Source organism: Vipera berus (genome assembly GCF_964194415.1).
Source record: "Vipera berus genome assembly, chromosome: 2".
Taxonomy (NCBI): domain Eukaryota; kingdom Metazoa; phylum Chordata; class Lepidosauria; order Squamata; family Viperidae; genus Vipera; species Vipera berus.
The window spans coordinates 284,038,968-284,062,818 of record NC_138203.1 but is presented as its reverse complement, the minus strand read 5'-3'; the positions used below and the strand labels follow the sequence as shown (position 1 = coordinate 284,062,818).

At 40.8% G+C, this 23,851-nt stretch overlaps 1 protein-coding gene across 2 annotated transcripts; it reads left to right on the top strand.

Annotated features, from left to right (window-relative positions):
• The first annotated feature begins 12,880 nt into the window (after positions 1–12,880).
• LOC308661167 (uncharacterized protein) lies at positions 12,881–23,379 on the top strand. Of its 2 annotated transcripts, none has more exons than XM_081315997.1 (4): positions 12,881–13,530; positions 14,500–14,607; positions 15,709–15,835; positions 17,717–23,379. In XM_081315997.1, the coding sequence occupies exons 1-4, from the start codon at positions 13,105–13,107 to the stop codon at positions 19,333–19,335; spliced, it is 2,280 nt and encodes a 759-aa protein (XP_081172123.1). In that variant the 5' UTR covers positions 12,881–13,104; the 3' UTR covers positions 19,336–23,379. The 2 variants fall into 2 exon arrangements, with proteins under 2 accessions (XP_081172123.1, XP_081172122.1); XM_081315996.1 differs by having other exon boundaries at positions 17,714–23,379.
• The last annotated feature ends 472 nt before the right edge of the window (positions 23,380–23,851 follow it).

Genomic DNA, 23,851 nt, shown 5'->3' with positions numbered 1-23,851 from the left:
GAGCCGAGGCTTCTGCTTCTGCCGGGGGCGGGGAAGAGCTCGCTCGTCAAGGGGAAGAAACAACGGTCGCCTGTGGGCTCTTCCCTCTCTAAAAAAGAACTCTACCTCTAGGAGGTCCAACCTCCCAGGAGGCCAAGACGGCGCGTGAAATTTTTTGGCGGCAACGATTTGCAGCTGCTAATTCTCCGCCTCAGAAGCTCTGAGGAAGCGGAGCCCCCCCCTCGAGACCGGGAAAGGGGCGGAGCGAGGGGAGGAGCCCGCTGAGACTGAGAGCGGCCTCGGAGGGAGTTTTACCGGTTCGGTTTTACCGGTTCGGTAAAGCGGGAGGTCGGATGGAGGCTCCGGGGTCTCCGTGGGCGGGAGCAGCAGCGGCCTTACAGGCGGGCAGCGGAGGCGGAGGGGAGTCGGGGGGAAGCGGCGGCGGCGGCCCGAGCGGCCTCCCCGAGGAGCCCCGCAGCTCCGAAGCCGAGCGCCGGCTCTTCCGCAGCTGCCGCCCCCGGGAGGTCGAGGGGCCACGGGCGTTCTGCAGTCACCTGCACCGGCTGTGCCGCGGGTGGCTGCGGCCTGAGCGGAGCGACAAAGCCGAAATGGTGGACCGGGTGGTGCTGGAGCAGCTGCTGGCCCTGCTGCCCCCGGAGCTGGCGGGCTGGCTGCGGGAGTGCGGGGCGGAGAGCTGCGCCCAGGCGGTGGCCCTGGCTGAGGGCTTCCTTCTCGGCCCGCCGCCCTCCTCCGCCCCCTGGGAGCCCCCCGGAGAAGGCCGGCAGGTGAGATGAGTTGACCCGAGGGATGCAAGGGATGGTGTTTTATTTAGCAGTCTCTGTAAGAAACAAGAGGCGTTAAGAAGACGTCTGCACTCTTGGAGCTCTTCATCCTTTGAGGACTGACTTGTTCTTGAGGCAAATGCTTCGTTTTCCTCAGGGTGACAATTCCGTGGGAAGAAAAACAAATTCACTCAGGGCTATAAGAGAGTCCAAGAATTTGAGGGAGGAGGCCAGAACCCCTTCTCCATCCTTTCTTTCAAGGCATGAATGAGTGGAGGATTTGTTCCATTTCTGCTGATTTTCTTCAAACTACTCATTCTGATTAATGGCATAGCAAATCCTGCCTGCTTCTCTTCTTTAAAAACAGTCACTGGGAACATACATCTAGAGAAAATTACATGGGTATGTTTATATTTGGTTTGGAACAGGCCTTTGTCCCGCAGTGGATAGACAATGGCTAAAATGATGATGATAATGGTACAGTGTAATAGTCTATGTCAGGGGTAGGCAACTTCAGCTCTTTTATGACTCATGGACTTCAACTCCCAGAATTCCTGAGTCAGCTATGCTGACTCAGGAATTCTGGGAGTTGAAGTCCATGAGTCATAAAAGAACCAAGGTTGCCTACCCGTGGTCTATGTGAATGATGTCGGGAATGATTGAAAAGCCAGACTGAACAATCATTGTGTAAAATGTTTCTCACTCCGTACAAAGAGACTGAGTGTCCCTCTCCCTCACAAAACCACCTCAGTGTTTATCTCAAAGTCTGTCTGAATTTCCAGGTTGGTGGTCTCCAGTGCAAGAGGTGTAGGGAAGCCATAACAAAAGGAAGATGAATTCCTTCCCATTCAAGAGATTATTTTTCCTTTTGGAGTTAATTCCATAGAATGAAAGAGAAATTCAATCCCGAGGGCTATAAGAGAGTCTTAAGGCTTTGAGGGAGGAGCCCAGAATCCCTACTGTGCACTGCCTTTCTTTTCTTCAATGCATGAATGAACTGAGGCACTTATTCCATATCAGCTGACATTCTTCAAACTATTCATTCTCATTTATGATATAAGAAATATTATTTTGAAGTCCTGAACTCCTGCTTCTCTTCTTTACAAACAGTCACACATTGGTATAGTTTAAAGGTCTGTGGGAATGATGTTAGGCGAATGATTGAAAAGCCATACTGAACAACTAAGGTATCTTAGTCCCCACAAAGAGACTGGATGTGCATCTTCCTCACAAAACCATCTTGGTGTTCATCTCAAGGTCTGTCCCTAAATTGCCAGGTTGGTGGTCTCTCCACTACAGGAAGCAAAGGGAAGCCAAAAGAAAAGAGAAGATCGATTCCTTCCCACTCAAGAGTTAAAGATTGCTAAATCTAAAGGAAAAGACTCTTAGTAGAAGAGATAGAACAGATATAGGTACATCCACAAAGGAGGAAAGGCCAAAGCTATCAAGAGAAGCAGATAAGATAAAGAAGCAACTCCTGATCAGAATGAAGAGGGGAAAAACAGAGGCAATGAAACATTTCCCAACAATGATAGGCATTTACCCAGAAATAGCCACTTTCAAATTGGAATCCCCGAGTTTTCTTATTTTGACTTGGGTTGGGGAATTGTACAGGTAAGGCAAGTAAATAACAAAGTTACTGTCTTTTGAATGTGGATCATAAACCAGGCTTCTTTTTCAGATGCAGGAGCCATTCACAGGAGAGAACTCAGCAGAGCTCCAGGAAAGAGGAAATCAACACAGTCCTTCTCAAGACTTGCTTTTCAGGAGGTTCCAACCAGGGCTATTTCAACAGTTAACTGTAAGTTTCTTCTGAGAGCAGCAGAGTTCAAGCTCCCACTTTTTATGAGTTGCTTCTACAGTATAGGCCAGGGGTCGGCAACCTCGGCTCTTTTATGACTCGTGGACTTCAACTCCCAGAATTCCTGAGCTGGCTCAGGAATTCTGGAAGTTGAAGTCCACGAGTCATAAAAGAGCCGAGGTTGCCGACCCCTGGTATAGGCAGATGCTGAATCTATGTGTAGTTGAACACAGTGTCTCCTCTCCGGCCCCAATCAGCCTCATTCATTCAACTTTAAATATCATTTTGGAGACAAAAGACAATTCAGAGTCTGAGAGGCTTGTAATTAGGCAATGTAATTTATTTGTTGAATATTTTGTAATACTTCACAGAAGAATGGAGAAGCCAGTTAACAAACTACCATGAATTAAAATTATTGGTATAGTATCATAACTGCTTCAGAAATATTGTATCTTAAGGACAGATTTCCAATGAAAAAGCCCTAAGATCAACACTAAATGTTGATCAGTAAGACTATTCTTCAAGTGCCTTTGAATTTCCAGGCCCTTCTGAAATAGGCCACGGAAGAAATTCCTACTCACGGTGTCCTCTTTTGTAAACAATATAGAATATCCTCCCCAAATCAGGTGAGCCTCTTGATTCTATTCCTTAAATCGTACTTGCTGAGTGTTTCCAAACCAGCAGGGGTACTCTGTTGCTGTTCAACAACTTGCATGCATTCATGTTTTGTGCACTTGGAGTACTAACTATTAGGGTGAGGGTGACTGGAGGCTTCACAGCCACAAGGACTATGTAGACATCTAGATGTAAATTTCTTCTGTAAGAAAATGCCCATTTGTTTTCTTGCAAAGCTCTGTTTTGTGCAGTGAGAACGTTCTTTTCTGGGATTCTCTGCTAAAGAACATTCTCATTCTAGGGCTGTAATCCTTTTGAGGAGGTCACTGTGGACTTCACAGAGGAGGAGTGGGCATTACTGGATTTCGGCCAGAGAGCCTTGTATATAGAAGTCACACTGGAGGCTTTTAAGAATATTATTACCCTGGGTAAGTCTGTACTCTCTGTGTTCCATTCATTAGGCAAAGAATGGGAGGTAAACAGAGAAGATACCTGCAGTCTAGTTGCTTAAGGTGATCACATTTCCTTAAGGACTTGTTAGAAATGCTTACTACAGTTTTGGGAAACACCTCAGATTGTCCAATCAACAGCAAAGTCTTTATGTGGTTCCCAGCTGAAAAATCCTTTGGATATCTAGAATAGACTACTGCAATGCTCTCTACATGGGGCTGCCCTTGAGAACCACTCGGAGGCTTCAGCTGGTGCAGAATGGGGCCGCGCGAGTTGTGATGGGGGTCTCCCAATACTCCCATGTAACACCTCTTCTCTGCGAGCTGCATTGGCTTCCACTTGCCCTCCGGGTGAGATTCAAGGTGCTGGTGATGACCTATAAAGCCCTAAATGGCATGGGTCCGGATTACTTACGGGAGCACCTGCTGCCAGCGTCAACTTCCCTTCGTCCTGTGCGCTCCCACAGAGAGGGCTTCCTCAGGGTGCCATCGGCTGGCGGCCCCCAGGGGGAAAGCATTCTCTGTGGGCGCGCCTACCCTCTGGAATCAATTGCCTGTTGAGCTCCGGATGGCTCCCGACCTTCGCTCTTTCCGCCGTGACCTGAAAACCTGGTTGTTTGAACTGGCCGGCCTGGACTAAGGGTTTGGGGTTTATTTTTAACTATTTATTGTTAGGGCTAAATTAATTTAATTTTACTTTTAACTTTTGTATGTTGTATTTTAATTGCCCTGTACACTGCCCTGAGTCCTTCGGGAGAAGGGCGGTATAGAAATTCAGTAAATAATAATAATAATAATAATAATAATAATAATAATAATAATAATAATAATAATAATAATAATAATAATAATAATAATAATAATAATAATAATATCATCAGAATTTCCTAGTTTACAATTTGCATCCAAGACCTCCAAACTGGATTCATAGCTGATGCCGTACCTGGAATGCAGATGGGCCTGTTTTTCAGAGGAGAAGGCTCCCTCCTTAATAGCTGGTTTTTCCCCACATAATTTTATTAAGAATTATCTTAAACAGAGAAAACACATATACCAATGTAACACAAAAGAAAAAAATATTTAGAAAATGCAGAAACATCCCGTACCTTTGTTTGTATGTATATGAAAGAAATGTGCCCTTCATCACCATCAAGCATGTTCAACATTTAACTTACCTATTAAAATGCAACCAAAATACCTCTTCATTCCATATGTCACCAATATTCTATGAACACATCTCTTAAGTCTTCAGGGCTCCTTACCATTCTGCAAAGATCCAGTAAAAATTAACAAAAATACCCAATAACATATTTAATAATATATTCCCCATTTCCACTTAGTCTTCTCTCGCCCATCCCTCTTTTAACAATTAAACTTTGCAAAAAAGGAATTAAAAACTATTAAACGTTACCATTCCCATATAATGTCTTCCTCCCATCATTTAATCCCATAATTTTTTTCTATATTCTTTTCACTCCAAATTCTTATCACCCTTCAAGTCTACTGCATTTGTAATTTCCTTAAAATAACTCAAATAGATCTCTCATATTTCAATTTAACAGTATCATTCATTTGCATTTATAATTCCGTTGTCACTAGAGAGATTTATTAGTTTTTGTTACTAACTTCTGATTCCAGTAGAGATAAAAGGTTAAAAACCTTCAAAGGCCCATCACTCAAATCTTTAAAGTAGCCATCTTGTGCTCTGATAATCAACCTTCAAGTTTTTGCTTTACAAAACAGATTTTCTAGTAGAAAATGTTCTTTTGTAATTAACTTCATAGATTTTAAATCTTTTTAATAATAATAATAATAAGTTGGAAGGGACCTTGGAGGTCATCTAGTCCAACCCCCTGCTCAGGCAGGAAACCTTATACCATTTCAGACAAATGGCTGTCCAGTCTCTTCTTAAAAACTTCCAGCGTTGGAGTATTCACCACTTCTGGAAGCAGGTTGTTCCACTGGTTAATTGTTCTGTCAGGAAGTTTCTCCTTAGTTCTAAGTTGCTTCTCTCCTTGACTAGTTTCCATCCATTGCTTCTTGTCCTGCTTTCAGGTGCTTTGGAGAATAGCTTGACTCCCTCTTCTCTGTGGCAGCCTCTGAGATATTGGAACACTGCTATCATGTCACCCCTCACTCTTCTCTTCATTAAACTACACATACCCAATTCCAGCAACCGTTCCCTATATGTTTTAGCCTCCAGTCCCCCAATCATCTTTGTTGCTCTTCTCTGTACCCTTTCTAGAGTCTCGATATCTTTTCTACATCGTGGTGACCAAAACTGGATGCAGTATTCCAGGTGTGGCCTTACCAAAGCATTGTACAGTGGTATTAGTACTTCACTTGATCTTGATTCTATCCCTCTGTTAATGCAGCCTAGCACTGTGTTGGCTTTTTTGGCAGCTGCAGCACACTGCTGGCTCATATTTAAGTGATTGTCTACTAGGACTCCGAGATCCCTCTCACAGTTACTACTATTGAGCAAGGTACCACCTATATTATACCTATGCATTTGATTTTTCCTGCCTAAATGTAGAACCTTACTTTTTTCACCATTGAATTTCATTTTGTTAGATAGCACCCAGTGTTCGAGTCTGTCCAGATCCTCCTGTAATTTAAGCCTATCTTCTGGAGTATTGGCTATTCCTGCCAGCTTGGTGTCATCTGCAAATTTGATGAGTTCCCCATCTATCCCCTCATCCAAATCGTTAATGAAGATATTGAAGAGCACTGGGCCCAAAACAGAGCCCTGGGACACCCCACTACACACTTCCTTCCATGTAGATGCAGTTCCATTGAGGACCACACACTGAGTACGGCCTGTCAGCCTGCTACAAATCCATCTGGTGGTGATGCTGTCTAACCCACATTTTTCTATCTTATCAAGTAGTAGGTTGTGATCTACTTTATCAAATGCCTTACTGAAGTCCAAGTAAATTATATCTACAGCATTCCTCTGGTCCACTAATTTTGTCACTTGGTCAAAGAATGTAATAAGATTTGTCTGGCATGATCTGTTTTTGAGAAACCCATGTTGACTTTTAGTGATGACTTTGTTTGCATCAAGGTGTTTGCTGATTTGTTGTTTATCTTTTTCAGAATCTTCCCAGGTATTGAGGTCAGGCTGATAGGTCTGTAGTTTCCTGGATCTATTTTTTCCCTTTTTTAATATGGGAACTACATCAGCTCTCTTCCAGTCCTCTGGTAGTTCCCCAGTGCTCCAGGATCTTTGAAAAATATAGTTCAGTGGTTCTGAGATCACGTCTGCCAGTTCCTTGAGAACCTTGGGGTGTAATCCATCTGGTCCTGGTGATTTTAACTCGTCTAGGCTGGACAGGTGTTCACTTACCATTTTTTTTCCTATCTTAACTTGCGTTTCTATTCTGTTTTTTATGGCACTGGTTTTGGTAGGTTGGACTGTTTTTTCCCTTTGTGTAAAGACAGATGCAAAAAAATGAGTTAAATAGTTCTGCTTTCTCCCTATTGCTTGTCACCTTCTTTTTCACAAAGCATTTTAAAGCTTTCCAAAAAAGAACTCTAAAATCACTTCTCTGTATATTGCAATAGATTACAAAAAATAAAGCTTTTAAAAAGCTAGAAAACTGATGTTCTTTCTAAAATGAACTGAAGGGAATGCCACCCAGCAACTGAGAAGGCAGCATTTACAGTTCAGAGCATGATGGAACCCACAACTCTTAGCTGATAACAAGCGGCTGCAGAAATTACAGGTTTTGCTGTCAGCTTACAAAAATCAGCAGTATAAAGTACAAATGGGCAATCTCCAGTTGTCTCTTCTAGAAAATTTTTTAGCAGTCCAAGCCTGATATCCACCTGGTAGTTTTGGCAAAATCCCTTAAAGAAAAATGGGGTATTGGGTCTCTTCACCCCATGAGAACCTATCTCCCCCTCTTTCACAGTTCTAAATTCCCATAGAAATTTCTATTTTCTTTCCAAGCAGGTGATGCAATGGAAGAGGAACAGAAGAGGTTAATGCTGCTGCAAACAGCAAACTATGAAGGAGAAGTGATATTTGACTATAAAACGGATCCAAGAAGACAAGAAAGAAGCCACGCAGAAGGTGGAGGGGAAAAGTCCTCCACATCTCAGCATTTCATTTCTCTTACTTTACCTAAGACCCTTTATAGGAAACACAAACCACAAATTACTGTAAAATTGGGGGAGGATTCCAGCCTGAGCAAAGAAACTAAAATATGCACTAAATGTGGAAAGAGCTTTAGCAGCAATGCTAGCCTTAATGGCCATCAAAGGATCCACATAGAAGAGAAACCATACAGTTGCGAGGAATGTGGAAAGGGCTTTTCTTTAATAGGAAAACTTAATTCTCATAAAAGGATTCACACAGGAGAGAAACCATATAAATGCACAGTGTGTGGAAAGACCTTCTGTAGCAATGCTAGCCTTAATGGCCATCAAAGGATACATATAGCTGAGAAATCTTATAGTTGCATGGAATGTGGAAAGGACTTTGCTTTAATAGAAAAACTTATTGCTCACGAAAGGATTCACACAGGAGAGAAACCAAATAAATGTATGATATGCGGAAAGAACTTCCATTTCAGGCATAGTCTTATCCGTCATGAGAGGATCCACAGCAGGGAGAAAAAATATAGATGCAACAAGTGTGGAAAGAGATACTTTGAGAACAGAGCCCTTATCATCCATGAAAGGATCCACACAGGGGAGAGACCTTATAAATGCCTGGAATGTGGAAAGAGCTTTATTGACAACAAATATCTTATTCGTCACCAAAGGATCCACACGGGGGATAAGCCCTATCAATGTCTGGAATGTGGAAAGAGCTTTAGTCAGACAGGACATCTCAGTTCTCATAAAAGAATCCACACGGGGGAGAGGCCCTACAAATGTTTGCAGTGTGCAAAGAGCTTCCGTTTTAAAAGTTCTCTTAATCGACATGAGAGGATCCACACAGGGGAGAAAAAATACAGCTGCAGAGTGTGTGGACGGGGATTTTTTGAGAACAGAGCTCTTATTATCCATCAAAGGATCCACACAGGGGAGAGACCTTATAAATGCTTGGAGTGTGGAAAGAGCTTTATTGAAAAAGGAAAACTTAATTTTCATAAAAGAATCCACTCAAGGGAGATACTGTATAATTGCATCAAGTATGGAAAGCAGAAAGAAAATCTTACTCATGAAAGAATCCATGCAGGAGAGAAACCATATAAATGCAGAGAATGTGGAAAGAGCTTCTATAGCAAGGCTGGTCTTTATGGCCATCAAAGGATCCACATAGCTGTGAAACCATATAGGTGTGTGGAATGTGGAAAGGGCTTTGCTTTAATAGGAAAACTTAATTCTCATGAAAGGATCCACACGGGGGAGAAACCATATAATTGCACAATGTGTGGAAAGAACTTTCATTTTAGGGGTAGTCTTACTGTCCATCAAAGAATCCATACAGGGGAGAGACCGTACGAATGCCCAGAGTGTGGAAAGAGCTTTTTCGAAAACAAACTTCTTATTCGTCACCAAAGGATCCACACTGGGGAGAAACCGTATAAATGCCTGGAGTGTGGAAAGAACTTTACTCAGAAAGGACATCTTAATTCCCATAAGAGAATTCACACAGGGGAGAGACCTTATAAATGCACAATGTGTGGAAAGAACTTCCGTTTCAAAAGTTCTCTTAATCGCCATTACAGGATCCACATGGGAGAAAAAACATACCTGCAGGGAGTGTGGAAAGAGATTCATCGAGAACAGAGCCCTTACTATCCATCTGCTAACCTTGTAAGCTGCCCTGAGTCTTCGGAGAAGGGCGGGATATAAATGGAATTAAAATAAATAAATAAATAAATCTAAGGATCTACAGGAAATAAACTTCATAAATGCCTGGAGTGTGGAAATAGGTTTCTTCAGGCCAACTTAATTCTCATAAAAGAATCCATATTCTGGGGAGACCAGATACAGCTACTCCTTGACTTACAAAGTTGTAACAAAGTTACAATGAAAAAATGAAATGAAAAAAGTGACAGGCCAATTTTCACACTCGTGACCGTTGCAAAATCCCAATGACCATGTCATCAAAATTTGGGTACTTGGCCACTGGTATCATCTACAGGTAGTCCTCAATTCACAACAGTTCATTTAGTGACTGTTCACTTACAGTTGCACTGAAAAATGTGATTTTTATGACCATTTTTCAGTTAAACTTCACAGCATCCCCATGATGTGATCAAAATTCAGATCTGTGCAACTGCTTCATATTTATGACCATTGCTGTGACCCAAGGTCAGTCGTGTGATCCTCTTTTGTAACCTGATAAGCAAAGTCAATGGGGAAGCCAGATAACCAGGTTACTAACTTGCCAACTACCATGATTTACTTAACGGTGGCAAGAAAGATAAAATGGGGCAAAACTCACTTAACAAATGTCTCTGCAGAAACTTTGGACTCGATTGTCATAAGGATTATCTGTATTTATGATACTTGACATCCAGGGTTATGCGATTTCCATTTGTAAACTTCCAACAAGCAGTTAATGTGGGAAGACCAATTCACTTAACCCTACCTATGGTTGTTAGTTGGACAACCATACTTAAGAACTTCAGTGATTTAATGAACAACTGTGGCATAAAAGGTTGCAGACTGGGAGAAGACAGACATTAACTGTCTTACTTAGCAACAGAATCATCAGGCTGAATTGTGGTTATAAGTTGAGAACTACCTATATTACTGTCCTTTTTGAATATCAAAAGACTTGATTCCATTAACTGATTTTGTTGGTGGAAGTGGGGGGAGGGGGCTTTTTCTCATGAGTTTTTTTTTCTCTTTCCTGAAATCTCACTAATCAAAAGCAGAGGTTCTAGCTAAATCCAAATGTGATTTTTCAGCCAGGATATATGGGATTTCCTCTCTTCTCTGTGCTGTATGTATCGATTGATACATAAATCACAATATTGCATTTGATTTCACTATTATGTAGGAATGCTCCTATGTGCCAATGTTTTCTAAGGACATCAATTGCCCAGAGATCCAAGTGTTGTTTCTGCTGCACTTGTTTTAATTCAGAAAATTAGAAAGCATTTTGAGAGGTTAAAATGGAGACCTGCACAGGGCAAATAGCCAAATGACAGCAAATCATGCTGTAAAGAATGTTGCCTGTGCCTTGATATGCAGGTATCCTCAACTTAACAACCAGACGTGAGCTCAAAATTTATGTTGCTAAGTGAGAAATTTCTTGAGTTTTGCCCCATTTTATGACTTTTCCTGCCACTTTTGCTAAGCGAATCACTGCAGTTGTTAAATTAGTAGAACTGCTTTTAGTGAATCTGGCTTCCCTGTTGAATTGGCTTGTCAGAAGGTTGCAAAGGTGATCACATGACCCCCGAGATGTTGTAACAGTCGCAAGTGGGAAAAATGGTCATAAGTCACTTTCGCTGCTGCTTAGTGTCGAATGGTCACTAAATGAACTGTTGTAAGTCGAAGACTACCATTATAACACTGTATGCAGCAGATTAGCTCATAGGTTGTAGTGGGCTCGTGGCACTTATAGTTTTAAATCTTTACTAAAGTCCTGATAAGGAATTTGTCCTAATTCTTGGTCGCAGGCAACAGAGATACATCTGGTCTCGGCACAAGAAATCAACCAAATTCAATGCTCTTGTCAGTATAACTAAAAAACAAGGAGGGCTGTTGTTTCTAGCATGAGTGAATTATAAACAATAAAGATTTTTTTTGCTGGCATTTGTTGTAAATCTAAGTTTTTAAAACCTCAAAGATTCATAACTTGCTTTAGATGAAATCTTTTCTCTGAAAGATATAACATTGCAAAATAGGCTGTCATTTGCACGTACATTAAGCAAAACTTTCTGGATGTGTCATGAAGGCTCAGTTTACACGAGAAGATAGCTAAAGTAGTTGTCTTCCTTACTAGCAATAGAATACCTTCAAGAAACAATACTTGCCATTAGTATTATTCCTTTATGTTATTCTGCCACACAAAGCTGCTCCTATTTTTTTAAAATCTGCTCTACAACAGACACAAAATATAACTACTTATAACTACTGTGGAAAATATTTGACATTCCTGTGCCTGTATACATTTATATCTTTTTTCCAGTTCTATTTTCCTGCACTTTTAGTTCTGTCTGTTAAAGTATTCTTATTTTTCCTTTTTCCCCCCTCTGTCTCAATGTATTGAGATAGCTGGAATTGGACAGTTCCAGAAAAGAACTTACACCATTAACTACTCAGAACATGAGAAACAGAACTGATACTGCTTTCATACCCAAGGGGTATTATCTTCCACCTCATGATTTCTAGAATGCTGGTGAAGAATGAAGGGATATGAGATCTTCCCCATAATGGCAACCCCTTTGTGAGCAGTGCCGTGACAATTATTCCTCACCACTGAAGGATGCAAGGGAAGAAATTCTTCAATGTTAAAAAGTCTTGGCGCTTTATTAATCAACATTTTTTATCTGTAATCCCCTTGCCAGTCCCTTCCCTGATTTTTTTTCTCCCCTTATCTGAATCCATCATCATGGCTAGCAGTACTGAGTCTGCAATTTAAAGACAGCTGGGAAGCAAACCCAGCCCAAGTATTGTCTGATTTTTGTTTCTGTACAGTGAACCTGATGGAACTCTTCAGGAATCAGCTTGCCAAAAAACAACCAAACCGAAAAGGTGAAGATAAAAAAAATAAGATTTGGATAGAATAGAAATAGAAAAACTAAAGCTAGGGCAGACTCGGCTCCCGGGGGAAAAAAAAAGGATGCCTTCACTGAGCTTCAGCACAGGAATAGAAAGATTTCTTCCAAAGCAGTTCGTGGCAATTAAGACAAGAAGGGCAAATAAACTGGCCTGAAGGAATCTCCCAAAGTATTTACTTGCTTATTTAATAATAAAAGAATAAATTTACAGGCTGGATGCTTGCCTTGGGACTGCTCTGCCCATCTCTCATTTCCAGAGCTCCATCAAGTCTTTCCAAAGAGCACATCCACATTTTTAAGATATTCAGGAAAACAGCTTTTATCCCAAGGTCGCCTTTATTCCAGCTCACGCAGTGCCGGCCATACCCAACCTCCTCCATCTCACTTCTCTCCCTCCCTCCCTTCAAAAATACTTCACCAACGCTGGAGTTTGAGTCTTCGACGTCACAACGGAAGCAAGCATGCGCAGAAGATTCTTGAAAGGTGCGGCCTGCAGGGGGAGGGGAAGCTCTCGTCAAGGGGAGGAACCAGCGATCGCGTACAACGTTGTCTCTCTAGGAAGCAGCGCTCTGTGGCCCAGGCTCTGTGAGGCCTGGATGGCGCGAGAAATTTTGGCGGGAACAGTTGCCAGCTTCTCTGCTGAGGTGCAGAAACCGCAAAGGAAGTGGAGTGGCCCCTGTCCCCTTCTGGAAACCGGGAAAGGAGTGGCTAGTCTGCCTTAGACTAAAAGCGGCCTCGGAGGGTGTTAACCCCGTTCAGGCTGCGCCGAAGTGGGAGACCGAATGGCGACTACGGGGGCGGGAACAGCAGTAGCCCCCGCGACCCTTCAGACGGGGAGCGGCGGCGGCGAGTCCGGGGGAAGCGGCACCGGGCCGAGAGGCCTCCCCGAGGGGCCCCGCGACTCCGAGGCCGAGCGGCGGCGCTTCCGCAGCTGCCGCCCCCGGGAGGACGAGGGGCCCCGAGCGCTCTGCAGCCGCCTGCACCGGCTGTGCCGCGGGTGGCTGCGGCCTGAGCGGAGCGGCAAAGCCGAGATGCTGGACCGGGTGGTGCTGGAGCAGCTGCTGGCCCTGCTGCCCCCGGAGCTGGCGGGCTGGCTGCGGGAGTGCGGGGCGGAGAGCTGCGCCCAGGCGGTGGCCCTGGCTGAGGGCTTCCTGCTCGGCCCGCCTTCCGACTCCGCCCCTCGGGAGCCCCCCGGAGAGGGCCGGCAGGTGAGAGAATTTCATCCTGGGGGTGTGTGGATAAAGTATATCTTAGAAGAGTCTGTAAGAAATCAGAAGGATTAAGAAGACGTCTGCCCTGGCTTTTCTGAAACTCTGAAATATTTTGTCAATTTATTCTTGAGGCAAATGCTTCTTTTTCCTCTTGGAGATAATTCCATGGGAAGAAGGAGAAATTCACCCCCAGTGCTATAAGAGAGTCCAAAACTTTCAGGATGGCTGCCAGAATTCCTTCAGTGCCCTACCCTTTCTCTTTTATGTAATGGGTGAATGAACTGAGGCATTTGTTCCATTTCAGCTGACATTCTTCAATCTCTTCATTTTCATTAATGATATATAGTAAATCTTATTTTGAAATCCTGGATTCCTGCTTCTCTTCTTTATAGACAGACACTGGGAACGTATATACATCTAGAGAACATATGTTGGTATGGGGTAATTATCTGCGAGAATGACTTTAGGAGAACAGGTGAAAAGTCACACTGGATAACTATCTTCTAAACTATATCTCGGTCGGGTCGCCACAAGGAGACTGGATGTGCATCCTCCTCACAAAACTATCTCAGTGTTCATCCCAAGCTGTACCCCTGAACTGCCAAGTTGGTGGTCTCCCCTCTGCAAGAGGTATAGGGGAAGCCAAAAGAAAAGGAAAAGATTCATCCACTCAAGAGATAAGGTTTCTAAACCTAAAGGAAAAGACTCATGGAGGAAGAGAGAGAACAGGCATAGGTACTTTTGGAGGAAAGGCCAAAGGAGACAAGACAACTGATCAGGATGATAAGAAATAAAGATAGGCAATGAATTATGTCACAAAAATGGCAGGCATTTACTTAAAAGTAGCAGCCACTTTCAAATCAGAATCCCTCACTTTGACTTGGGGAATTGCAAAGGTAAGGCAAATTAACATGATTACAGTCCAATGAACGTGGATCATAAATGAGACTTCTGTTTCAAATGCAGGAGCTGTTCAGAGGCGAGATTTCAGCAGAGCTCCATGAAAGAGGAAATGAATGCCATCCTTCTCAAGGGCTCCTTTTCCGGAGAATCCCACTTGGACCAGTACAGCAGGTAACTAGCTTATTTTGAGAGCAGCAGAGTTCAACTTCCTTCTGTTCGTCTGCTGTTTCTACAGCAGTGGCTCCCAATCTTTTGGGCACCAGGGATTGATTCCATGGAAATTCCATGATTTTTCCATGGACCGGAGGGTGTGCAGTTTTGTGTGCTGTCTGCATACCATGGATGGTGCTTCACTTATTTGTGTGGCTCAGTTGTGACATGCTGTGGACTGGTATAGGTAAGTGCAGAATCTCTATGTAGTTGAGCAGTGTCACCTCTCCCTCCCCATGCAGGACGAGTGACATTCAATTTTAAAGATAACTTAGGTAATGTAATTTAATGTTTAATATTTTGTAATACTTCACAGAGGAGTGGAGAAACTAGTTAAAAACCATAGTTGCAGGAATTGAAATTATTAGAATAGTGTAGTGTAGAATAGTGTAGTAACTTTGAGAAATATTGTGTCTTAAAGACAGATTTCCCATGAAAAAGCCACATCAGTAAGATCTTTCTTAAAGTGCCATTTTATTTCCACGCCTTTTGAAATATAGGCTATAGAAGAAATTCCTGGTGGCTGTGTCCTGTTTTATAAAGTAGGGGTCCCCAACCCCTGGGATATGGCCCTCTGCCAAGTTGCAGCCCATTTGGAACAGGGCCATGGAAGTGGTGGGAGAAGGGTGTGTGTGCATGTGTGAAGCTGCATTTGTGATAGCTGCAAATGCAAAACCATCCCTTCTCCCCTCTGCTGGTCCGCCAACCTGGAAAGATTGAAGACTACTGTTGTAAAGAATTTCTTCCTGAAGTGGGGTGAGCCTCTGGATTCTATTCCCCAAATCCTACTTGCTGAGGTTTTCCAAACCACCAGGAGCTCCCCAAGGAGTGCTGTTACCATTCAACAACTTGAATGCAGTCATGTTTTATGCACTTCAGAGCACCAGCTATTCAGGGCAAGGGTGACTGGCGGCTTCACAGCTAGAAGGACCATTTGGACATCCAGACGTAAATTTGTCCTGCAAGAAAATGCACATTTGATTTCTTGCAAAGCTCTGCTTTTTGCAGTAAGAGGGAAAACGTCTTTCTGGCACTGTCTGCTATACAACATTCTCATTCTAGGGCTCTGATCCCTTTGAGGAGGTCACTGTGAACTTCACAGAGGAGGAGTGGGCACTGCTGGATTCCGGCCAGAGAGCCTTGTGCAATGAAGTCACGCTGGAGGCTTTTAGAAATATAGCAGCCCTGGGTAAGGTTTCACTTTGCTCTGGGTTCAATTCATTGGGGAAGGAGGGTTTTTTGAGTGGCAGATAAACAGGGAAGATATCTGCAGTTAAGCTGATTTAGGTGAACACCTCTCTTTAAAGCCTTGCTCACCATAGATTAGGGAAATGCCCCAGATTGTCCAATCAGTCGTGAAGTCTTAATCTGGTTCCCAGTTGAAAAATCCCCTGGATTGCATCAGAATTACCTAGTTAACAATTTGCATCCAACACCTCTAGGCTGGATTCATGTATGATGCCATACCTGGAATGCAGATTGGCATGTTTTTAAGAGGAGAAGATCCCCCTCCTAAATAGCTGTTTTTTAATAAATAATTTTATTAAGGATTATCTTAAACAGATAAAACACACAAATGTAATACTAAAAAAAAAAATATTTGGAAGCATCCCCATACCTATGCTTGCATGTATATGAAGGAAATTTTCCCCTTCATCTCCAACAAGTAAGCTCAACATTAACAACTCATCTGTCTTTTAAAATAAAACCAAAATAGTTCATCATTCTATATGTCACTCAGTATTCTGTAAGTGCATCTCTAAATTTTCAGCTCTTCTTACTACTCAGCAAAGATCCAGTAAAAATTAATAAAAGTACCTAATAACCTAAGTAGTTAATAACATAGTCCCATTTCAACTTAGTCTACTTTCACCCATCCCCCTTTAAACAAACTGAAAAAAAACCTATTAAACATTACTAAGCCTCATATAATTTCTTGTTTCAATATAAACTAATCCATCTACCCATTGTTGTTGGTTGCGAAGTCATGTGTGACCCATCGTGACCCCATGGACAACGTTCCTCCAGGCCTTTCTGTCCTCTACCATCTTCTGGAGTCCATTTAAGCTCACGCCTACTGCTTCAGTGACTCCATCCAGCCACCTCATTCTCTGTCGTCGCATTAGGCATTTATAAAAAAAACACTAACCAATCCAGATAACTATTTAGCATCACCAGAAATTACTTCATTACTTCACTCTAATCAGCAAAACCCAATTTTATCTTTATATTTTTCCTTCCCAGCAATATTTTTTCCAACAATATATTACTTCCCAACAATCCTTAAATCCCATAAATATTTTTTCTTATATCTTTTTCTTTTCTGTCCAAATTTTTATCCTTCAAGTGGACTTGTAATTGAAAACAGTATCCCATTGAAGCCTTGTCAGTTGTCTCCAGAGGGATTTGTTAGTTCTCAGTAGTAACCTCTGCTTCCATTAAAGAGATAAAAGGATCAAAAACTTCAAAGGCCCATAAATCAAACATTTCCTTTAAAGTAGCCCTCTTGAGCCCTAGTAATCAGCCTTCAAGGTTTTGCTTTACAATTCATACCTAAACAAGACAGATTTTTCCATAAAAGATGCTCTTTCTAATTAACTTCATAAACTTTAAATCAGATTCATATGGCATTTAAAAGCTTTCCAAAAACAACTATATATTATATATTGCAATAGATTACAAAAAATAAAGACTTTAGAAAGCCAGAAAACCATGATATTCTCTCTAAAATGGACTCAGATTGCCACCAAGCAACTGATAAGCCAGCATTTTACATTTCAGAGCATGATGCAACCCACAACTTTTAGCTGATCACAAGCGGCTCCATAAGGATAGGTTTTGCTGTCAGCTTACAAAAATCGGCAGTGTAAAGTTCATATGGACAATCTCCAATTCTCTCTTCTAGAAATACTTTTGGCAGTTGAACCTTGACATCCACCTGCCAATTTCGGTGAAATAACCCTACAGGAAAAAGCAGGGTTTGGTTTTCCTTACCCAACAAGAACTTATCTCCCCCTCCCTCACAGTTCTAAATTCCAACAGGGATTTCTGTTTTCTTCTTTCCAAGCAGGTGATGCAATGGAGGAGAAGCAGGAGGGGTTAATGCTGCTGCATACAGCAAACTATGAAGGAGAAATGACATCTGACCATCAAGGGAATCCAAAAAGACAAGAGAGAATTCACTCAGAAGGTGGAGGAAAAAGGTCCTCCACATCTCATCATTCCTTTTCTCTTACTTTACCTAAGAACTTTTATAGGAAACATAAACCAAACACCATTGTAATATTAGGAAATGATTCCAGTCTGAGCAGAGAGACTAAAACATGCATAAAGTATAGAAATAACTTAAGTAGCAAGGCTACTTTTAATGGCTATCCAAGAATCCACATAAATGAAAAACGATATAATTGTGAGGAATATGAAAGTGGTTTTGATTTAATAGGAAAACTTAAGTCTGATGAAAGGATCCAGACATGGGAGAAACCATATAACTGTATAGAGTGTGGAAAGAGCTTCCATTTCAGGAGTAGGCTTACTTACCATGAGAGGAGGCACAGTGGGGAAAAAAACCACAGCTGCCAGGAGTGTGGAAAGAGATTCTTTGAAAAGGGAGCCCTTGCTGTCCATCAAAGGATCCACACAGGGGAGAGACCGTATAAATGCCTGGAATGTGGAAAGAGCTTTTTTAACAACAGAGTTCTTACTCGTCACCAAATAATCCACACAGGGGAGAGACCATATAAATGCCTGGAGTGTGGAAAGAGCTTCACTCGGAAAGCACATCTTAATTCTCATAAAGGAATCCACACAGGGGAGAGACCCTATGAATGCACAGTGTGTGGAAAGAGCTTCCATTTCAAAAGTTCTCTTAATTGCCATGGGAGGATCCACAGAGGGGAGAAAAAACATAGTTGCAGAGTGTGTGGAAGAAGATTCTTTAACAAGAGTGCCCTTAATATCCATGAAAAAATCCACACAGGGGAGAGACCCTATAAATGCCTGGAGTGTGGGAAGCAGTTTACTCAGAAAGGAAATCTTAGTCATCATGAAAGAATCCACACAGGAGAGAAACCATATAAATGCGCAGTGTGTGGAAAAGGCTTTTGTAGCAAACCTAGTCTTCATGGTCATCAAAGGATCCACATAGCTGAGAAACCATGTGGTTGTGAGGAATATGGAAAGGGGTACGCTTTAATAGAAGAATTAAATTCTCATAAAAGAACTCACACAGGAGAGAAACCATATAAATGTACAGAGTGTGGAAAGAGCTTCCATTTCAGGCGTAGTCTTACTCGTCATGAGAGGATCCACAAAAGAGAGAAAAAATACAATTGCAATCATTGTGGAAAGAGCTTTTTTTTTAAGAGAGACCTTAACGTCCATCAAAGGATCCACACAGGAGAGAGAATGTATAAATGCATAGTGTGTGAAAAGAGCTTCATTAGAAACACTCATCTGACTCGTCACCAAAGGATCCACACAGGGGAGAGACCATATAAATGCTTGGAGTGTGGAAAGTGCTTTATTGAGAAAGGACATCTTAATTGTCATATAAGAATTCACACTGGGGAGAAACTGTACAAATGCTTGGAGTGTGGAAAGGACTTTATTCAGAAAGGGAATCTTAATTCTCATAAACGAACCCACACAGAGGAGAAACCGTATAAATATACGGTTTGTGGAAAATAGTTTGCTCATGAAGAAAATCTTACTGTGAAAGAATCCACACAGGAGAGAAAGCATATAAATGCATAGTGGGTGAAAAGCGCAATCTTTTCCCAAGTTCTCTTAATTGCCATGAGAGGATCCACATGGGAGAAACAACCTTGCTGCAGGAAGTGTAGAAAGAGATTCATTGAGAAGGGAGCCAATTATCTTTCAAAGAATCCACAATGGATAAAACGTATATAGGTCAGGAGTATGGAAATAGGTTTACTCACTGACAACTTAATTCTCAAAAGAATCCATATTGGGGAGACACCGTGTACATCTAGTCTGTAACTTACAATGGTTCATTTAGTGTCTTTCAAAAAATACAGGAAAATGAAACAAGTAATTTAGCACAGTTTCCACACTTGTGACTGTTGCAGCATCCCCATAATCACGTGATCATAATTCAGGTACTTGGCAACTGGCATGTTTCCGGCATACAGTATATCCCAATATTCTGTTTTAGGACCAGTACTCTTCAATATCTTCTTAAAACATCTAGATGAGGAAATATAAGAGGAAACTCATCAGATGTGTCGATGACCTTAAGCTGGCAGGAATAGCCAACAATCCAGAAGATAGGTTCAAAATCTAATAGGATTTGGACAGACAGGAATGTTGGATCCTACCTAACACAATGAAATTCAGTGTGGATAAAGGAAAGATTCTACATTTGGGCAACAAAAAGCAACTATACATGTACAGACTGCCAAACCTGGCTCAATGCCAGCAAGTGTGAGAATGATGTTGGGAGTCCAGGTGGACAATCACTTAAATATGGGCCAATGGTGAATTTCAGGAAAATACAACAGAGAAGGAACAGATAAAACAGATAATACAAATTAAGGATAGAGACTTAAAGATGGAATCCTACATAAAAGAAGTATGATTTAATCCAAGTGGGGAAAAAATTACAAGAAATACTGGATTTGGAAAAGACAACCTATATTTCAACACCACAAAATAAACTTGAGGATAAGAAAAAAGACTAGATGAGGCTTCCGGTTCTCGCACGCGGCGCCTGCAGACATGCAAGAAAAGCCCTCTCCCTGCTGTCCGATCCTTCTTCCTTGCAGGACCCTGAAAAAGTCACCCTGGAGGGACAACCACCGTAAGGAGGCCCTCCCTGTGATCACAGAAGGGCGGCAGCCCTCCGCCCTTTGGCCCGAAGAAGAGATTGGCCATCCGTTCCCTGCCGAAAGCCCAAAGCACCATCTAGCACAACGAAGCAAACTGGAGGACCTGAGTGAGACCTTAGCTTTCTTATTCCCCTAACTACCTTCCTGTGGGACTTTTCCAAAAATTTCCTCCCCCTATTTTGAGAGACCGGCGACTGCATACTTGGGGAATAAATTTTAAAGCCTTAAAAGAAATCAAATGGCTAAGCAAAGATATTAAGCAATCCTATTTGTACTTACTAAAAAGCTTCTGTTTTTGTAGGGACCTACCACCCTATTTCCTGTTTAAGCTGTGAATTAAGGAAAAAAATAGACCAATTGAAACAAAAGCTTTCTACTAATTGGAAAAAAAACTTTACATCTTATTCTATATGCTATTGATGACATCTTGTGGCGAAACTTGGTACAGCAAGTACACTTTTTTATTGTGAGAGCTGACTGAATAACAGAGCTGTCCTTGACATTATTTTCAAAGAAAAGATAAGAATTGGGAACACCTGGCACTGAAAACAATCTTTAGGAATACTGGAGGTGGACAATCATTGACTCTTATTAAAATAGCCTCCATGAAAGACTCATTTATAAACATCAACGAAATGGAAGAATATATCCCACCACTTAATTACAAACTGATTCTTGATACACTCTTGGCAATGACTGAGCAAATTAAAGCCAAACTGCAAGATAGGTCTGACAGCTTAAAGCTACCAAATCAAGCTACCTTAAATGATGAATCCAAAAACAAACAGAAGAAGTGAAAACTAACATTAAAATAGGAGACTTTAAAGAACAACAAACACAATTTATAGAGAACTTTGAAGCCCAAACTTCGATCCCAACTATAAAACCTACAACTCAAAAAACAACAATACCCGAAGAAAGCAACATTAAGTGGGAAGATATTAAAGGCCTTCAAATACAGTACATTGAAGACCCAGCCAATCAATTGATAACCATAACATCAGTTACTACTTTTAACCTAAGCCAGATGGAATTGGAAGAAGAAAAAGACCAGATTGAACTAATGACAATTACATTACACCAAACATTGAAAACTGAGCTATTAAAGCAACTCTTCAATGACTACAAAGGGGACACTTTCTTTGCAAAGCTGACATGTGGATGGTCTCCCTGGATTCAAACAATGTGTGTAGGAAGAAAGGGAGACACATCTGAGAATCTAAAGGCACCAATATGGAAGCCTGATTGGCACAAAAAGTAGGCGAGAGTTAGATTTAAAAAAATAGTCTTGTCTCTTTCTTGGGATTTGTAAGAATAGAGTTTAACAAATTTCTTTTAATGGGCTAAGGGAAATCCTTAAAAAATATAAACTGATTTTATATTTAGGTTTTAGATTGTTAAGAGAAAACAAAAGTAAGCTATTAGAACATAACTGAACTATATTATAGAATTTGTAATGATATAATAAAATATATTATTTTAATAATTGATGAACTTAAGATGACATACAATATATTTGTTGTAATGATATAGATATAAATTGACTTTATATTTAACTTAGTTGTTTAAGGGAAAGGAAAGTGGGCTATTAGAATTGATTTATATTATATAATTTAGAAGGATATAACAAAAGATATTTTTCTAATGGTGAATTATTTAGATGATAAATGGAATTTACTTGTAAAAATAAGAATGTATTGAAATGAATAATGTAAGTTCTGTAGACAGGATAAATACTTTTTATTGAAATAGGGAAATATGGGTTACCTGGAAATTAAGTTTTTTCTTTCTTCTTCTTTTATATATCATAGGCTATTCCAGGATATTCTATTGTAATTAGGTAAAAATTAAAAACAGGATATAGATATGTATAAGTGAAAATATATTGAAAATTATTCTAATTGATTATGTGACAATTAGAAATGTTTTAATTTGATTATGTCAAAACTAAGGGAATTGGAGAGGGAATCTTTGTTGACGCAACTTGAGCTATTTACAAATAATTTGTTATTTGCAATTGTTTACTTTTGTACCCAAATACTGTATTGCTTCACAAATATCTGAATGTAAAATTAAAAAATAAAGCTTGTATAAAAAAAAGAAAAGAAAAAAGACTGGATAAAATGGACTTCAGAGGTGCCAGGGAAAACACTAGGACTGAAGGGACAAAAAATAAGAGAAGCAGAGAAAAAAAGAAGGAAAAAGATTTTCAACAAAAATGAGTGGGCAAATGTCTCTAACAAAGATACTGTACTTGACTTACTATTTATAACTACAGCAACACCTATAAGAATATGGAAAGATTTGACAGCAGAACATATTGATTAAAAAAGACATTGGGCAAAAGAAAGGCTAAAGTGAAAATTAAAAAAATAGATGAGGGGGCCTATCAGAATATTTAAAAAAGAAACACCTATTTGAGAATGGTTAAACAGAAAAATTTTGGATGTGAATTTGACTTCAGGAGGGAAGAGCTCCTTAAGTAACAGAACTTTCTTTTTCTTTTTGTTTTATTTTTGGATATGAGTAATATAAAAGAGTTGCAATGGCTTATATAAAGGAAATGTTTTAGATATCTTAAGGTGATTGACTTTAAGAAAACTATAAATGGATTAAAAATGTTTTGACTAAGCTAAAAGACTAGAGGATTAGATTTATTATTATTATTATTATTATTAATAATAATAATAATAATAATAATAATAATAATAATAATAATAATAATTAATAATTAATAATAAAGTTGGAAGGGACCTTGGAGGTCATCTAGTCCAACCCCCTGCTCAGGCAGGAAACCTTATACCATTTCAGGCAAATGGCTGTCCAGTCTCTTCTTAAAAACCTCCAGTGTTGGAGCATTCACCACCTCTGGAGGCAGGTTGTTCCACTGGTTAATTGTTCTAACTGTCAGGAAGTTTCTCCTTAGTTCTAGGTTGCTTCTCTCCTTGACTAGTTTCCATCCGTTGCTTCTTGTTCTGCTTTCAGGTGCTTTGGAGAATAGCTGGACTCCCTCTTCTTTGTGGTAGCCCCTGAGATATTGGAACACTGCTATCATGTCACCCCTCACCCTTCTCTTCATTAAACTACACATACCCAATTCCAGCAACCGTTCCCTATATGTTTTAGCCTCCAGCCCCCTAATCATCTTTGTTGCTCTTCTCTGTACCCTTTCTACAGTCTCGACATCTTTTTTACATCATGGTGACCAAAACAATGCAGTATTCCAGGTGTGGCCTTACTAAAGCATTGTAAAGTATTAGTACTTCACTTGATCTTGATTCTATCCCTCTGTTAATGCAGCCTAGCACTGTGTTGGCTTTTTTGGCAGCTGCAGCACACTGCTGGCTCATATTGAA

Excerpts from the sequence above, each read along its gene's own strand:
- LOC308661167 (XM_081315996.1), top strand. The coding sequence starts at position 13,105 with ATGGCGACTACGGGGGCGGGAACAGCAGTAGCCCCCGCGACCCTTCAG. Across the intron at positions 14,608-15,708 it reads CACTTGGACCAGTACAGCAG|GGCTCTGATCCCTTTGAGGA; the intron begins GTAACTAGCTTA and ends TTCTCATTCTAG. Across the intron at positions 15,836-17,713 it reads TAGAAATATAGCAGCCCTGG|CAGGTGATGCAATGGAGGAG; the intron begins GTAAGGTTTCAC and ends CTTCTTTCCAAG.